General features: G+C 48.1%; 1 protein-coding gene across 1 annotated transcript; it reads left to right on the top strand.

The window, feature by feature from the left end:
• The first annotated feature begins 317 nt into the window (after positions 1-317).
• TRAPPC3 (trafficking protein particle complex subunit 3) lies at positions 318-15277 on the top strand. Its single transcript, XM_003937509.4, has 5 exons — positions 318-488; positions 12034-12131; positions 12384-12483; positions 13882-14064; positions 14527-15277. The coding sequence occupies exons 1-5, from the start codon at positions 447-449 to the stop codon at positions 14644-14646; spliced, it is 543 nt and encodes a 180-aa protein (XP_003937558.1). The 5' UTR covers positions 318-446; the 3' UTR covers positions 14647-15277.
• The last annotated feature ends 3045 nt before the right edge of the window (positions 15278-18322 follow it).

The raw sequence follows: 18322 nt of genomic DNA, 5'->3' as shown, positions 1-18322 counted from the left end.
TTCCAAGACCAACCCTGGCGAGAGAGGAATTTGCCGAGCATCATCTCAGAGCCGGGCGCGGGGGAAGGGGGACAAGGGGTAGCGTGTGGATGACCCAGGATTACCGAAGGCTGCGGACGCCACCCAGCGGCCAGGATGCCGCCCAGGGCGAGCGGGGCTCTACCAGCCAGGCGCGCGCGGAGCACTCCGGGAATTGTAGTTGACTGCGTTAAGAGGCGGTGCTGCCAAAGGGGCTCTTGGGTGTTGTAGTCCGACGTTTGTTGGGCGGGAGTTACTCACGTCGGCCGGACCACGAGTCCCGTGGTGCCCCGCGGCAGGCCGCGCAGGCGCAGTGAGTCAGTGCCGGTCAGTCCTGTGGGCTGAGGGGCAGAGGCTCGGCGGGAGGCGTCTGCAGGGGTCGCCGAGCAAGCCCGTGGCTAGGCGAGTGGGGCGGGGCGGCCGGCACCATGTCGAGGCAGGCGAACCGTGGCACCGAGAGCAAGAAAATGGTAACTTGAAGCGCGTGACCTCGGTGGGCGGGGCGAAATTGAGATGTACGGGTAAGGGGCCCGGCGCCCAGCGCGAGGCGCGATTGGAAAAGGGCCCTCCTGTGAGCTCCGGCTGGGGGAAGCCTCTTGCTGGGTTACTCCGGGGGCGTCCCAGGCAGGTTAGGGGACCGCGGGAGAAGTTCCCGGAGGAGACCCCGCCCCCAAGGCCTGAGTGCAGCTCTGTCCTAAGCCAACGACAACGACGGTAATAAATACCAGTAACTGCCACTTACTGCCCTCTTACTGTGTATTAGGCACCGGGCCACGCACTTTACATGCATTACAGTATCTCAGTTAATCTGCAGAGTAGCCGCTATCAGATGGATAACATGATTGCTGTTTTATAGCCTGGAGAGCTTACGTAATTTGCCCACATTTACACCTGGGAAGTTAGGATTTGGACCCGTGTCTAACTCCAAAGCTAATGTTTCAGACTGTTAGGCTATACTCTTAGGCTATAGTGTCTTGCACTGTGGCATGGGTATTGTGAGAGATGCTCAGATAGTGATCGTGCCAGAAAGGAACGTTCTATTCAGTGGAATAAGAGGTGGCCCAGAGTAAGCAGTGAGTGGTGCCCCTCTAATGGAGTGGGTGGCTCCCTTTCTCTGGGAATAGTGGGACACCGTATGGTCCTATAAAGTTGGAGTAGGTGCTGGGGCTGAAGACTAAGGTCATTTTTCTCCTCCACCAACCCCCGAGATGAAGTCTTGCTCTGTCTCCCACGCTGGAGTGCAGTGGCATGGTCTCGGTTCACTGCAACCTCCACCTTCCGGGTTCAAGCGATTCTCCTGCCTCAGCCTCCCAAGTAACTAGGATTACAGCTGGGCCCATCACCACGCCCAGCTAATTTTTGTATTTTTGGTAGAGATGGGGTTTCACCATGTTGGCCAAGCTGGTCTTGAACTCTTGACCTCGTGATCTGCCTACCTTGGCCTCCCAAAGTGCTGGGATTACAGTGGTCTCTAAGGTCATTTTTCTTTAAACTAAGAGACCTTCCTGTCAGGCCTTCCTTTTCTTTGCCCTTTTTTTTTTTGAGACAGGGTCTTAACTCTGTTGCCCAGATGCATGCAGTGGCCTGATCTGTGCTCACTGCAAACGTAACCTCCCGGATTTAAGCAATCCTCACCTCAGCCCCCAAGCAACTGGGACCACAGGTGCACACCACCAAGCCAGGCTAATTTTTGTGTTTATTATAAAGACAGTGTTTTGCCATGTTGCCCAGACTGGTCTCGAACTCCTAGGCTCAAGCGATCCTCCCACCACAGCCTCCCAAAGTGTTAAGATTACAGGTCCGAGCTGCCATGCCCAGCTTTGTTTTGAATTTAAAAACAACATCAAGGCTGAACATGGTGGCTCGCGGCTATAATTCTAGCACTTTGGGAGGCTGAGGCAGGAGGATGGCTTGTACTCAGGACCTTGAGACCAGCCTGGGCAACATAGTGAGACCTCATCTCTAAATAACATAAAATATAAATAAATACATACATAAATAAAACAATATCTGAGGTTGCATGTGGGCCAGATCGAGGCCCTTTTTTTTGACACTCCTCTCTTGATGGGATGATCAGACTTCCCTCTCACCTTGACATCTTAAACCAGGAGCAGCCACCAGAATGGGCTGCAGGAAGCCTTGTTCTCCAGATTAGTATTTAACCCCTTTCAGACCCCTTTTGAGAAACCGATGAAGGCTATGGATCTTCTCCCCTAATATTACATAGACAGAAATAGGGAAACAGAAATGGAGACAATGCAGGGGTATAGTACTGCTGCCTGGGACTGTGCCCTGGTTTCACCACTTATTGCTGTGCGACCTTGAGCAAGTTTCTGCACTGTTCTGAGCATCAGCTTCATCTTTTTTTTTTTTTTTTTTTTTTTTTTTTTTGAGACGGAGTTTTGCTCTTGTTACCCAGGCTGGAGTGCAATGGCGCGATCTCGGCTCACCGCAACCTCCGCCTCCTGGGTTCAGGCAATTCTCCTGCCTCGGCCTCCTGAGTAGCTGGGATTACAGGCACGCACCTCCATGCCCAGCTAATTTTTTGTATTTTTTTAGTAGAGACGGGGTTTCACCATGTTGACCAGGTTGGTCTCGATCTCTCGACCTCGTGATCCACCCGCCTCGGCCTCCCAAAGTGCTGGGATTACAGGCTTGAGCCACGGCGCCCGGCCTTTTTTTTTTTTTAAGAGGTAATAATAGTACCTATATTATAGCATTGTTCTGAGGATTGAGTGAATGCATGAAAAACTAGCAGTATAACCATGCATCTAAAACATAGTCGACACTGTCAGCTAGCATCCTTCTTAGTAAATATTTAGTAGACAAACATGTACATAAACATTTACTTACATTTTGTGGGTCTTTGTGGGCCTCTAAAAATACTTCATGGATTACAGGTTAAGAATTCCTATTTTGGCCGGGTGCGGTGGCTCACGCCTGTAATCCCAGCACTTTGGGAGGCCGAGGCGGGCGGATCACGAGGTCAAGAGATCAAGACCATCCTGGCCAACATGGTGAAACCCCATCTGTACTAAAAATACAAAAATAAGCTGGACGTGGTGGCATGCACCTGTAGTCCCAGCTACTCAGGAGGCTGAGGGAGGAGAATCGCTTTAACCCAGGAGGCAGAGGTTGCAGTGAGCTGAGATCCCACCACTGCACTGAAGCCTGGCAACAGAGCATGACTCTGTTTCAAAACACAGAAAAAGAAAAAAACCCTGTTTTTGGGCCGGGCATGGTGGCTCACGCCTGTAATCCTAACACTTTGGGAGGCTGAGGCAGATGGATCATGTGATCAGGAGTTCGAGACCAGCCTGGCCAATATGGTGAAACTCTGTCTCTACTAAAATACACACACACACACACACACACACCCTGTATTTTGAGGAAACACACACACACACAGCCTGTATTTTGAGGAAATACCAAAAGTTTATTATAAAAGAAGATTTTTTTTTTTTTGAGACTGAGTATAGTGGTGCAGTCTTGGCTCAGTACAACCCCTGCCTACCAGGTTCAAGCAGTTCGTCTGCCTCAGCCTCCCAAGCAGCTGGGATTACAGGCATGCACCACCATGCTTGGCCAATTTTTTAATTTTTAGTAGAGACGGGGTTTCACCATGTTGGCCAGGTTGCTCTCGAACTCCTGACCTCAAGTGATCTGCCCGCCTCAGCCTCTCAAAGTACTGGTATTACAAGCATGAGACACTGCACCCAGCCTTTGTTTTTTGTTTTTTGAGGCAACTATAGCACAGATTTGTTGAAAGTACACTCCACAGAGCAGGAGCAGGCTTGAGCAAATAGCTCAAGAGCCACCTAAATTGTTAATATGTCTGAGTAACTAGATTTTAGTCTTTGTAAACAGAAACAGCCCTTTTGTCCAATAAGCTTTTCCTGAGCCCCAACTATATGCAGAGCACTGTACTAGGTGCTGTGGGAGATGCAACGATGAAGTCCTAGTTTTTAACTTTGAGAAGCACATACTCTGTGAGGGAGACAGAAATGTATACCATATATATGGTGTCTTCTAGCAGTGGAAAAATAAAAAGAAATATATGCCATACAGAGGTATAGTACTGCCTGCAACTGAGTCCTAGTTTCACCACTTACTTGCTGTGTTACCTTGGGCAAGTTTGTTCATTATTCTAGCATCAGCTTTGTCACTTTTTTTTTTTTTTTTTTTTTGAGACGGAATTTCGCTCTTGTTACCCAGGCTGGAATGCAATGGCGCGATCTCAGCTCACCGCAACCTCCGCCTCCTGGGCTCAGGCAATTCTCCTGCCTCAGCCTCCTGAGTAGCTGGGATTACAGGCACGCACCACCATGCCCAGCTAATTTTTTGTATTTTTAGTAGAGACGGGGTTTCACTATGTTGACCAGGATGGTCTCGATCTCTTGACCTCGTGATCCACCCGCCTTGGCCTCCCAAAGTGCTGGGATTACAGGCTTGAGCCACCGCGCCCGGCTGACTTTTTTTTTTTTAAATGAAGTAATAATAGTACTTATATTATAGGGTTGCTCTGAGGATTAATTGAGAGAATGCATGTAAAGCTAGCAGTGTGGCTGTACACCCAGAACTGTTACAGAACACAGTTGACACTCAGTAAGTGTCCTCTAGATGTGTTATTAGTAAAGCTAGTAGCCTTCATGTGCCTGTACGGTGGTTGGCTGTGGAATCCTATGGACATGAGACCTACCCTTCTTTTGTGTCAGATTACTGTGACCCAACCCAGTGTCTAGTCCCCTGAGCTGAGGTGAGCTATTACTTAAGTAGAAGCATTTAGAGTCTCCATGACAGAAGGCTGAAGGATAAGAGAGATGGCTGGATTTAGTCTTGCTACTGATCCTTCTTCTCCAGCTGCTGGGGAGGATCCACACTGGATTACCTGTTTTGACAAAAATAGCACGAGTCTTGGAGCATTGACTCTAGAGATCAGCCCCCTTAAGGAGATCTGACATTTTGTTTGGGGCACTAACTGGAAGAAAGGTCTTCTGAAAACTGTCAAGTGGTGTCTCACACGAGTATAGAGCTGGTTTAATTTACTTTGTTCAGGTTGTGACTAAAGTCCTTGGAGATCATGTTAGTATAGCTGCTATAAATCCTGTGGTTTCTTGTCTGCAAGGCACATTCAAATCCATTATCTCACTAGGTCCTACCAAAAACCCTGCGAACGGCAAGACAGATTTTACTGTTACTTCTTTTGAATTAGAAGATTGAGACTTAGCCCAGTGAATTGATTTACCTAACTACGGACAGCTGTTAAGCAGCAAGTCCAGACTCAGAATCAGGTCTTCAGGATCTTGCTGTGTCGTCCAGGCTGGAGTGTAGTAGTGTAATCCCAACTCATGCAGCCTTGACTTCTCAGGCTCCAGCCATCCTCTTGCCTCAGCCTCCCTGCTAGCTGAGACTACAGGGATACATCACCATGCCCAGCTAATTTTTTCTATTTTTTGTAAAGATGGGGTCTCACTGTGTTTCCTATCCTAGTCTTAAACTACTGGGCTCAGGTGACCAACTCTGAACCCCACCTTGGCCTCCCAATGTGCTGGGATTATAGGCGTGAGCCACCATGCCCAGGCAGAAAGTTGTTTATATTGATTCAAAATCTCCTTCCTTATTACTTGTCCTCCTTTTCTTTTCTTTTTCTTTCTTTCTTTTTTTTTTTTTTGAGATGGGGTCTCTCTCTTGTTTCCCAGGCTGGAATGCAATAGCTCTATCTTGGCTCACTGCACCCTTTGCCTCCTGGGTTCAAGCGATTCTCTTGGCTCAGCCTCCCAAGTAGCTAGATTACAGGCACCTACCACCACACCCAGCTAATTTTTTTTTTTTTTTTTTTTTTTTTTTTTTTTTTTTGAGACGGAGTTTCGCTCTTGTTACCCAGGCTGGAGTGCAATGGCGCGATCTCAGCTCACCGCAACCTCCGCCTCCTGGGTTCAGGCAATTCTCCTGCCTCAGCCTCCTCAGTAGCTGGGATTACAGGCACGCGCCACCATGCCCAGCTAATTTTTTGTATTTTTAGTAGAGACGGGGTTTCACCATGTTGACCAGGATGGTCTTGATCTCTTGACCTCGTGATCCACCCGCCTCGGCCTCCCAAAGTGCTGGGATTACAGGCTTGAGCCACCGCGCCCGGCAATTTTTGTATTTTTAGCAGAGACAGGGCTTCGCCACATTGGCCAGGCTGGTCTCTTAACTCCTGACCTCAGGTGATCTGCCTGCCTCAGCCTCCCAAAGTGCTGTACTTGATCTCCTTGAACCTAGTTCAGGGTGCTTTCTAGCACTACACCACATGGAACCAGTTTAAAAATAAAAATAAGTATGTATTTCTTGGATACGACTGTGCAACAGGTGCTCCACAAACATTATCTGATTGGAATTTCACTGGAATTGCACAGTAACTCTGAAAGGCAAGCAGCAGTGTCATCATTTTACAGATGGGAAAACTAATAGGAAGATTAAGCATTAGCTTAGCATAACAGCTTTTTTTGTTGTTGTTGTTGAGACGGAGTTTCGCTCTTGTTACCCAGGCTGGAGTGCAATGGCGCGATCTCGACTCACCGCAACCTCTGCCTCCTGGGTTCAGGCAATTCTCCTGCCTCAGCCTCCTGAGTAGCTGAGATTACAGGCACGTGCCACCATGCCCAGCTAATTTTTTGTGTTTTTAGTAGAGACGGGGTTTCACCATGTTGACCAGGATGGTCTTGATCTTTTGACCTTGTGATCCACCCGCCTCGGCCTCCCAAAGTGCTGGGATTACAGGCTTGAGCCACCGCGCCCGGCCAGCATAACAGCTTTTTACAGGATTATGCTTAACTATAAGAAGGCTGTTGAGTCTCAGTTACTTAACCTGTCACCTGTAAAATGGGGATGAATAATATTTGTTCTGCTAACCTCTCATGGTTGTTATGACAAACTGTTATGAAAATAGATATGTTAGGAGGCTGAGGCAGGAGAATTGCCTGAACCTAGGAGGCAGAGGTTGTGGTGAGCCAAGATCATGCCATTGCACTCCAGCTTGGGTAACAAGAGTGAAACTCTGTCTCCAAAAAAAAAAAAAAAAAGAAAAAAAAAAAGAAAATAGATACGTTGCAGAAGAGATTCATGTTTCTGGTGGTTGCAGAGATGTGGCGCTTATCGTGAAGAAAGTGGGCTGGTTGGACTAGCTGACCTTTATGATCCTATGAGAACTTTTGTTTTAAAGGTCAAAAGGGCTGAAACCTATGTCTTCAGACTCTGCAACCTCCTGTTACTTCACTTTTCTGATTTCCTCTTCAGTTCTCTCTTGCTTACTCTTCTCTAATGCCAAGGCTCTCCTATTTCGCAGACACACCAGGCATACTTCTGCCTCAGGATCTTTACTGTTAGTGCCTAGAATTTTTTCATCCAGGCTTACCAAATATCACTTTAGTGAGGACTTCCCTGACTACTCTATTAAAATTAACCCCCCCAACACACATATACATATGTAAAAGCCCCTAATCTGGTTTTGTGCTTTATTTTTCTCCATAGCACCTATCACATTCTGGCAAATCATGTATTTTATTTGGCTGTATTGTCTCTCTCCCTCCTGTTAGATAGCCTGGTACGCAGTAAATGTTAAATAAGTGATTTGTTTTTCCTATACTATAGTCCCACTCCTATTTTATTTGTTTATATTTATATTTATTTTTATTTTTTGAGCCAGGATCTCACTCTTTTACCTATGTGGGAGTACAGAGGTGCAATCACAGCCCACTGCAGGCTTGATGTCCCAGGCTTAAGCCATCCTCCCACCTCAGCCTCCCAGGTAGCTGGGACTATAGGCATGTGCCACCACGCCTGGCTAATTTAAAAAAAAATTTTAGCCGGGCGCGGTGGCTCAAGCCTGTAATCCCAGCACTTTGGGAGGCTGAGGCGGGTGGATCACGAGGTCAGGAGATCGAGACCATCCTGGTCAACACGGTGAAACCCCGTCTCTACTAAAAATACAAAAAATTAGCTGGGCATGGTGGTGCATGCCTGTAATCCCAGCTACTCAGGAGGCTGAGGCAGGAGAATTGCCTGAACCCAGGAGGCGGAGGTTGCGGTGAGCCGAGATCGCGCCATTGCACTCCAGCCTGGGTAGCAAGAGCGAAACTCCGTCTCAAAAAAAAATTTTTTTTAAGTTGGGGTCTCAATATGTTGCTCAGGCTGGTCTCAAATTCCTGGGCTCAAATGATCCTCTTGCCTCAGCCTCCCAAAGTTCTGGAATTACCAGTGTGAATCACTGCACCTGGCCCATACTTCTATTTTTAAAGCATAAAGGCCTTTAAGTTATACATTTACGTCACTCAAAGTTCTACAACGGCTTAGTTCGTAATTGAGGATGAAGACAGACTTGCAAATCAAGAGAGGGTATGGAGAGCCTAATTCAGGGATCCCATTCCCAGAGCCCAGGTATATTGATTTTATGACCACCAACAGATCTGTCCAGGACCTTGATTTTTCTTATTGGTAAATAGGGGGTAGCTGCATGTATAAGGTGCTTGATACCATCATGATTTGTTTGTTATTTGGCATCATGGTGGGCTGAGGCTCTTGGAGTCTCCATCCAAGGGCTCATTAATAATGAAATGAGAGCTCTCCTGATTTAATGCAGTGGTGCCAATTCCCTGGACTGGTAACTGCTGGATTGTTTCCATCCATTCATACCGAAACCATTCTAGTGCCAAGCCCTTGACTTTACTAAAAAAAAATCCTTCCGTGCCTTAACAGCTTCCCCTTAATTCCCATATTTGGTAAATAGTCTCTTGGAGACACTGATGTGACTGTTTTAGTTGAGTTCAAAGGGCCTTCTGATCCTGAAACTGATTTTCTTTGACTCTAGTGCAGCTAAGTTTTTGGGTATTTTAAAAAATTTGTTTCTGTTTTTGTTTTTTTTTGAGGAGGGCTTGTTGAAGAGGGCTTATTGCAGTTGTGGGGAACAGTGGGTACGTTGACCATTGACTTGGAAACCTTTAATTTCTTTTCCCCCCAAATTATTTTTTTCCTTTTTCTTTTTTTTTAAATGGAGACAGAATCTTGCTCTATCACCCAGGCTGCAGTGCAGTGGCATGATCTTGGCTCATTGCCACCTCTTCCTCCCGGGTTCAAGCAATTCTCCTACCTCAGCCTCTCGAGTCCTGGGGACTGCAGGTGCAAGCTGCCACGCTCAGCTAATTATTTGTATTTTTAGTAGAGACAAGGTTTCACCATGTTGCCCAGGCTGGTCTTGAACTCCTGAGCTCAGGCAATCTACCCACCTCGGCCTTCCAAAGTGCTGGAATTATAGGTGTGAGCCACCTCGTCCAGCTACTTTTTTCAATAATTAGCTGTTTGTCTTTCTTTGGGCACATTCTTTTTTTTTTCTTTCTTTCTTTCTTTTTTTTTTTTTTTTTTGAGACGGAGTTTCGCACTTGTTACCCAGGCTGGAGTGCAATGGCGCGATCTCGGCTCACCGCAACCTCCGCTTCCTGGGTTCAGGCAATTCTCCTTCCTCAGCCTCCTGAGTAGCTGGGATTACAGGCATGCGCCACCATGCCCAGCTAATTTTTTGTATTTTTAGTAGAGACGGGGTTTCACCATGTTGATCAGGATGGTCTCGATCTTTTGACCTCGTGATCCACCCGCCTCGGCCTCCCAAAGTGCTGGAATTACAGGCGTGAGCCACCGCGCCCGGCCTGGGCACATTCTTTAACCATTCTGGGTCTCAGTTTCCTCATCTCTAAAGTGGGATTAATTTCTGCCTTTCCTAGATTACTGTGTTATCATGGGATAGAAAATGAGAGACAAGTAGAATGCAGTATTGAAGCAAAAGACATTCAGCTTATTATTCTTATAGTGCCTCCATCAAGGCCATGGGGATGGGGTGAGGAGCATTAGGTTCTGAGAGCCTGGGCATTTACATTTCTTAGAATTTTCTTCCCCAGAAAACTTGAAGAGAGGAAGGTTCTTTGCTTCAAATCTGACAAGCTTCAGATTGTCAATGGGTGGTTATCAGGATAACCATTGACAATGAAGGAAGGAAGGAAGTCAATGGGTGGTTATCATGATTTTTCAGCCTTATTTCTCAGTGAATTTGTTGGTCCAGATGTGCTGTTAATATGTTTCTAATTTTGCCGGGCGCGGTGGCTCAAGCTTGTAATCCCAGCACTTTGGGAGGCCGAGGCGGGTGGATCATGAGGTCAACAGATCGAGACCATCCTGGTCAACATGGTGAAACCCGTCTCTACTAAAAATACAAAAAATTAGCTGGGTATGGTGGCACGTGCCTGTAATCCCAGCTACTCAGGAGGCTGAGGCAGAAGAATTGCCTGAACCCAGGAGGCAGAGGTTGCGGTGAGCTGAGATCGCGCCATTGCACTCCAGCCTGGGTAACAGGAGCGAAACTCCATCTCGAAAAAAAAAAAAAAAATGTTTCTAACTTTAACTCTGATAATGCCTTTCCCCCGCCTGCTGCTTTCATTCTGTAGTCTTTTTTTTTTTTTTGAGGCTGAGTTTCGCTCTCGTTACTTTAGGGGTTTCACCATGTTGACCAGGAAGGTCTCAATCTCTTGACCTCGTGATCCACCTGCCTCGGCCTCCCAAAGTGCTGGGATTACAGGCGTGAGCCACCGTGCCCAGCCCATTCTGTAGTCTTGATATTTGTCATTAATTTCACCTTCTTCATCAATTTCTTGGTGGATAAGTGGCAAGATTCTTTATCTCAGAAAGTTTCTGTGATTTTAACTGCTATTGTAATAGAAACCAGTTGCCTCTAAAGAGTCATCTCTTTCTGGAAATATTTTAGCTGTGCGTTAAGAAGAACATTATTGCTGGGCGCGGTGGCTCAAGCCTGTAATCCCAGCACTTTGGGAGGCCGAGGCGGGTGGATCACGAGGTCGAGAGATCGAGACCATCCTGGTCAATGTGGTGAAACCCCGTCTCTACTAAAAATACAAAAAATTGGCCGGGCGCGGTGGCTCAAGCCTGCAATCCCAGCACTTTGGGAGGCTGAGGCGGGTGGATCACGAGGTCAAGAGATGGATACCATCCTGGTCAACATGGTGAAACCCTGTCTCTACTAAAAATACAAAAAATTAGCTGGGTGTGGTGGCGCGTGCCTTTAATCGCAGCTACTCAGGAGGCTGAGGCAAGAGAACTGCCTGAACCCAGGAGGCGGAGGTTGCGGTGAGCCGAGATCGCGCCATTGCACTCCAGCCTGGGTAACAAGAGCGAAACTCCGTCTCAAAAAAAAAAAAAAAAAAAAAAATTAGCTGGGCATGGTGGTGCGTGCCTGTAGTCCCAGCTACTCAGGAGGCTGAGGCAGGAGAATTGCTTGAACCCAGGAGGCGGAGGTTGCGGTGAGCCGAGATTGCGCCATTGCACTCCAGCCTGGGTAACAAGAGCAACACTCTGTCTCAAAAAAAAAAAAAAAAAAAAAAAGAAGAACATTATTTTCTTCCATGCTGGTGACTTTGGAAAGGAGTTGTCATCAGTGCAATGAACTTGGTCTGGGACATCCTTCCTTCCCCATGGGCTGGGCCCCGGGATCCTCTGCTCTTCCTGGGAGGGGCCTTGGGAGTGCACTTTACTCTAGGCCAGGACATTCAAAGACATGCAGAAGCCATTGGTCGCACCTGCCAGCAACAGAAGCTGGTTTGTAAATGTCTGTTTCAGGTCTTTCACAATATCTTGTGAATGACTGTTGCTCCCATACCAGATTCTGGTGACCTGATCTGAGGCTTGACAGCTGTGGTGGAGACATGGGTTGGCAGAAGCCTACCTTGGTGTGTTGGAAGAGTGATTGCTTAGTGTATAAGGTGCCTTCTACAGCCCATTTTGCAGTAGTTCTGGCTGCAGCTCTGCTGCTTTGACCTTAGGGGCCAAATTTCTTGGCTCCTCCGTAGGGGTGATGTTCTTTCCCTCCAGACACAGGTGGAGGGAATCCTGACAGTTGCATCAAGACTGATCCAGACTCTCACCACACTTTCTTCTGTGCTGCTTGGTCCTGACTGCCTTTTGAATCTCTTTTAGAGCTCTGAGCTCTTCACCCTGACCTATGGTGCTCTGGTCACCCAGCTGTGCAAGGACTATGAAAATGATGAAGATGTGAATAAACAGCTGGACAAAATGTGAGTGAGCACTTCCTTTACAGGAGAGACAGAAATGGGGCCTCCCAGCACACTGAGTCTGTATTGTCCTTTAGAGCTTAAAACAGGGTTCTGTCTCTTTCTCAGCCAACATTTTGGGTACATTTCCCACTGAACTCACTTATTGGAATGTTTTTGAGATTATCCCCATTTTTCCTTTACCACCAACAACCTTATGTTCAAAAATAAGATATTTAGACTCTGTCACAGTCTCTTCTCTAATTTCCTCTCCAGGGGCTATAACATTGGAGTTCGACTGATCGAAGATTTCTTGGCACGGTCAAATGTCGGGAGGTGCCATGACTTTCGGGAAACTGCAGATGTCATTGCCAAGGTCATTATTCTGGGCCACCTGTCCATGCTGAAGAATTACTGCTGGGAGGCACTGCTTACCATTCTTTCTGTCTCCCTTAGAGAGGCCCTTACTCTCCCAAAAGACTGGGTAGGCAGCTCTTTGGGCCAAAGGAGCATTCCAGGTCGTTAGGGAATAGCATAGATTATTTAATCCCTGTGGTTAAAGCCCCACTGAAATCAAAGCCTGAGCTCTTCCACCATGAAGGTGTAGCAGAGTAGCATGGGGTAGAGAATACAGACTCAAACCTGGCTCCGATACTTACTAGTTCTGTGTTTAGGTAAGTTACTTTTAATTTCTTTAATTACCAGTTACCTCATCTTTAACATGAAGAAAATAAGAGCAACCTTACAGGGCTGTTTTAAGGAGTAAATAAATAATGGATGTGAACATTTAGGTAAAATGCTAGTGTTCAGCATAGCTTTGTGCATATAGTAAATGTTTACTATTACTAGTATTAGTGCTATCTATTATAGCATTAATAAATGACATAGCAGCTGGGCACAGTGCCTGGAATCCCAGCACTTTGGGAGGCCGATGCGGGTGGATCATGAGATGAGGAGATCAAGACCATCCTGGCCAACGTGGTGAAACTCTGTCTCTACTAAAATACAAAAAGTTAGCTGGGTGTGGTGGTGCACGCCTATAATCCCAGCTACTTCAGAGGCGGAAGCAGAGGAATCGCTTGAACCTGGGAGGCGGAGGTTGCAGTAGTGACCTGAGATCGCGCCACTGCACTCCCGCCTGGTAACAGAGCAAGACTCCGTCTCAAAAAAAGAACAAACCACATAGCACCCATAACTTTGTGGTGTCAGTTACCTAAAAATTGATCTTTCTGTTGTAAGCTTGCTGGTCATACCCAAATCCTAAAGAGGATTGACAGTGGAGAGAGCTTTGTGAGAGTTTAGAATTAGGAGGGTGGATAGGGTAGGACATTTTCTCTGCCCAGTAACGTGTATTCACTTTCAAGAAGGTGCATTCAGGTAGCACAGTCAGAGGACAGGGAAGTGGGTTAGGGCCTCTCTGCCCTCAGGCAGCCACCACGTCAGATGATGAGTGCTCCCTGAGTGCTCCCTTTCACTGAGAGGTACAGGCAAACAGTGAGTGAGTTGTTGCTTGCTTGTATGATGCCTAGGAAAGAAAAAGGTTTCTGGGAAAACAAAACGACAGCCAAAATTGTCTGAGGCCTTGAAGGGGAAGGCGCAGCATCATGCACAGACACTTCTCCTTTGTTGCATGAGTGTCTGAAGCCTCATCATCTTGTGGAGGCCATGGGTTTTTGTCTGAGCCACTTACTTCCCCTGTGCCAGTTCTGTCACCCTCCCTGTGGTACAGTTACTGCTGCTCTTCCCCAAAGTGCTGTTGTGTGTCCCCTGACAGGTGGCGTTCAAGATGTACTTGGGCATCACTCCAAGTATTACTAATTGGAGCCCAGCTGGTGATGAGTTCTCCCTCATTTTGGAAAATAACCCCTTGGTGGACTTTGTGGAACTTCCCGATAACCACTCATCCCTTATATATTCCAACCTCTTGTGTGGGGTGTTGCGGGGAGCCTTGGAGATGGTGAGTACAGCTCTTTATCTTCTGGGACACCTAAAACTCAATGGGAACTTGATAAGTGTTGAAATGAATGAAAGAGAGAAAACAAAGGGCTTTGACTCACCCCAGTGCTTTACTGCCTGAGATGGTGATGCTGCTGAGGTAGGATCCAAGTCAGACATCTTTACGTGGTGATGCTCCTCCCTGCCAGTCTCAGACATGGTGCTGTCAGGCCCCAAAGCCCAGGAACATCCATTGTCAGATTGGCTTATTTGGTGACAGTCTGAATCTTGGGTATTCTTTGCCGAGTTTCTCCTTAAGGGTCAGGGCCGCTGTCTTCTGTAAGGGAACATTGGTGCTGTCAATCCTGCCTTTTTGGGAAACGAACCCTACATGCTGTGGATGGGTCAGTTATGCCCCATCCCCACTGGTTCCTTAGAGGCTGTGGTCAGGCAGCTACCCCTTCATTTTCCCACTGCCCCCCAGGTCCAGATGGCTGTGGAGGCCAAGTTTGTCCAGGACACCCTGAAAGGAGACGGTGTGACAGAAATCCGGATGAGGTTCATCAGGAGGATTGAGGACAATCTTCCAGCTGGAGAGGAATAATCATCCCTGGGACTCTAGGATAGCCAGCAGGAACACCGTCGGAATCAGCAGGCCTCTGTGCTTCCTCAGCCCTCCAGAACTCAGTGACTCTTGAACACGGATGTTATATATTCTTATAACCTGTTTCCATTCCCCATTCAAATAAAGAGCAGACTGTGATATAGTCCATTTACCCCATGTGTGCACATTCAGGAGCGACATTCTTTGCTCCCATTCCCTTGAGAGGGGCTGGATGTAATCACCCTTGGTTGGACTAAAAAGAGCTCAAACCATTTTACATTCCTGTTTGAATTTTCCAAAGCAAAACCCACTTTGACCCCATTAAGAGGCAAGCCTGGCACATCTATCCCTGGGCCTTTAGAAAGCCATTTGCCTCAGATGGCTATAGGGTTGTGGGGTGGAGGGAGGAAAGGCTGGGAGGGAGTGGGTAGGAATTGCTAGCTGTAGTGTGACACACCATAGTGCTTGCCAGGAAAGGAGCCAGTTATGCCAGAAACACTGACTTCTGGGAAGCCACCCAGGTCTCATTCCTCCCTGCTGTTCGGAGGCAACATCTCCTCTTTTTACAGAGGGTACATCCTTTTTTCTTACAAATTCTTCAATAAAGACACATTCTTGAGTGAAATCCCAATCATGTCCTGTTTTCTTTCTGCTCATCACGGGGTGTTTTGTTAAAAGGGTGTGAGGAGGCCAGGTTGGTTCGCGGGCCCTGCCTTTCTTCGACTTGGTTTAGCAGTGCCTTCTCCCCACAGACCAGAGAGTCTAGGAAACCTGGGAGCCCGGATAAGCAACTGAAGCCTCTTCAGAGTCGTTTTTGGCTCTAGTGTCTGCAGCAAAATCTAGAAGCAGACCATTATTCCAGATGTACCCAAAATGAACTGTCCTGGGCACCTGGCCACCAAGTTAGAAGGTTTAGCTAGAAAGGCCATGTAAACCCTGTTGTTGGGGTGCCATTTATTGAGTGCTTACCACTTTAAAGACACTACTGAACACTTTGTATGCATTAGCCAGTTCACAGGAATTCTATTTTTAGAGTGGAGGCCACAAGTTGCCCAGGTCATACGGTAAGTGGAAAAGCTAGGGTTCAAAGCTGGGCCAAAGGGCAAAACCTATGCTCTTAATGAAAAGTCTCTCTCTTTTTGAGATGGAGTCTCACTCTGTCGCCCCGCCTGGAGTACAGTGGCATGATCTCGGCTCACTGCAACTTCTGCCTCCTGGGTTCAAGCTATTCTGCCTCAGCCTTCTGAGTAACTGGGACTACAAGTGCATGCCACCACGCCTAGCTAATTTTTTTTTGTATTTTTAGTAGAGACAGGGTTTCACCACGTTGGCCAGGCTGGTCTCAAACTCCAGACCTCGTGATTCGCCTGCCTCAGCCTCCCAAAGTGCTGGGATTACAGGCATGAGCCATCACCCTTGGCCCCAAGATGCTTTTGCTACCTGGTTAGCACTGTGGGAGACGAAGGGAACAGGCCCACAGCTGCCTCTCCCAGGCTTACAGAGCCTGGGATAGCCTTTAAAGAAAGGGAGGAAGCAGAGATTGTGGCAGGCTGTATTTGGTAGCTCTATTTTTGGGGATAGCTTAGGGTCCTGAGGTCTAGACACTCAGGTTGTTGGAGGGAAATGGGGTCCCAGGCCTTCCCTAAAGTTTGTGTGCAGGTCTGGTCGTGAGGGGAGCCAGTTTTAGATGCACTGTGCTTGAGATGTGTTTTGGTTGTGCAAGGGTAGGACCAGGGTTCTGAGACACCACTGGGGGCAGTTTGCGCAGGACTTACCTGCTCTAACAGGGTGTGGCCACCAAGGAAGGATGGTCCCCAAACATAGGGACATCCTCTGAGCCTCTTTATATCCCCCTCCATATTACAAGCATCAGCCACCATACCCGGCCTGCTTTCTGCATTTTACAGATGAGGAAACTGAGGCACAGGGAGGTCAAATGGTGGGGTCCCTGGGTCAACTTGGGGTCCCAGGGCAGTTACTCAATTTTGGTCAACTCAGTGTGGGGCTCAGTGCAGTCACACCGGAGTCTAAATGGATGACAGAGATTAAGGGAATGAACGTTGGGGTCCAGATGTGGAAAGCTTTATGTAGTGTCCGGACCCTGCCAAAAAAAGTCAGCTACACTGCCCTTTTTCTCCAGCAGGACCCTTGCCCTTCGTCTCCTCTGAGTACCACAGCCTACTTTTGAGCAGCGGTGTGTATGCCGTGAGGTTTTGGATATTTCCTTTCCCAGAGTTAAACTTGGGCAGCGTTACAGGATTAGGGAGCTGTGGAAACAAAGCTCCCATAGTGACTTTTCCCAGTTACAGCCTCACTACTGGTGCTGAGGGAAGGAAAAGGCTGGGGATGGCAGAAGTATTTGGAACATGCAAGCCCCAGCAAACTAACTTCCTGGTCCCCACCCTGTCGTTGATTGGTTGTAGATTACACATCCTGTATTACTATGACTGTGAGGCTGAGACAGCCCCCTTGGCTAGGCCATTCCCTCCCAGCAAGATGGGGCAGGTGTGCCTAGCTATATGGGAGAGGCTGACTAATGAGGATTTCTGGGGAGTCTGACTCATGGCAGAGTTCTGGGACTGGAGGGTTGATGCTGGTTGATGCTGGTGGCCTTTGGTCCTGGGGCTGGCTGGGTGGAGCTCTAAGGAAAGGTCTTGGGCTGCAGTCTTTGGCCACCAGGGGTCTCCAAATCACCACTGTACCATCCCAGAGAGTGACATTGGACCCCTGGTTTTCAGAATTTGCTAGAAGATGCAGCTGATTGAGCAAATCTTAGAGGCTGACAGAAGGCTGGAAGTGTCCCCCTCCTCCAGTTACCCTTATAGGACCCGAAAGCAAAGCTTACATATAGCTACCAGGGTAAGCGCCTGCCTACTGGAGCCAGGGCACTGGAAGAAAGCATTAGCCAAGGATGTCTGACCACATACATACTTCAAACTCTCATGCTGGCCTCCTGAGTTGTACAAGCTAGCTAGCTCCGAGGCTTTGCCTAATCACCCCCCCTTACTTCCTGAGTGGAGGCCAGAGCACCAGCCCCATTCCCCTAATATAACACTGTTCCCTTCCTGCCCCAGACCTCCAACACCAGTGAAATTTCCATTTTCAGGTTACACCTTCTCCTGGGGGGTTGGCCTCCCCTACATTTGTAGACATCCAGGGCCAAGAAGCGGGTGGCAACAGAGGCCTCCGGAGCAGAAACTGCATTCAGTAAAATTAAAATAGTCTCCTAACAAGTAGTTCATTGTGGCTAGTAGGGGGTGGGGGTGCAGGAAAAACGTCCTCCCAGAGCTTAAGTGCTACCATGTGCTGTATTTTGGAAGCCAAAGGGCCGGTGGGAGGGTAGGAGAGAGGAGGGGAGGGTGGTGGCAGGCGAGGAGCTGCTGTTACTGATCCCCAGCCTTTGATGTAGGGCCAGGCCTGACCCCAGGACAGCCGCTGGCCACTGCCAGGGGAGCGGTGGGACTCAGTGCATTCCTGGGGGCAATTTACACTCTGGCAGGAGGAGAGAGGAAAATTTCTACTGTGGGAAGGGGGTGGAGGGAGGGCGCTGCTGCAGAGGTGGGGGATGGGGGGTGTTGTGAAGAACAATGGAGGGAGCCAGGACACAGAGTAGCACTATCCTGCTTCGCCCTGGCTCCCTCACCCATCTCAGGTCCAGGCCTCCTCTAGGAAGCCA

Source organism: Saimiri boliviensis, chromosome 11 (genome assembly GCF_048565385.1).
Source record: "Saimiri boliviensis isolate mSaiBol1 chromosome 11, mSaiBol1.pri, whole genome shotgun sequence".
NCBI classification, from domain to species: Eukaryota; Metazoa; Chordata; class Mammalia; order Primates; family Cebidae; genus Saimiri; species Saimiri boliviensis.
Note: the sequence above shows the minus strand (reverse complement) of the source record. Positions and strands in the feature narration are given on the sequence as shown.

Excerpts from the sequence above, each read along its gene's own strand:
- TRAPPC3 (XM_003937509.4), top strand. The coding sequence starts at position 447 with ATGTCGAGGCAGGCGAACCGTGGCACCGAGAGCAAGAAAATG. Across the intron at positions 489-12,033 it reads GCACCGAGAGCAAGAAAATG|AGCTCTGAGCTCTTCACCCT; the intron begins GTAACTTGAAGC and ends AATCTCTTTTAG. Across the intron at positions 12,484-13,881 it reads CTGCAGATGTCATTGCCAAG|GTGGCGTTCAAGATGTACTT; the intron begins GTCATTATTCTG and ends GTCCCCTGACAG.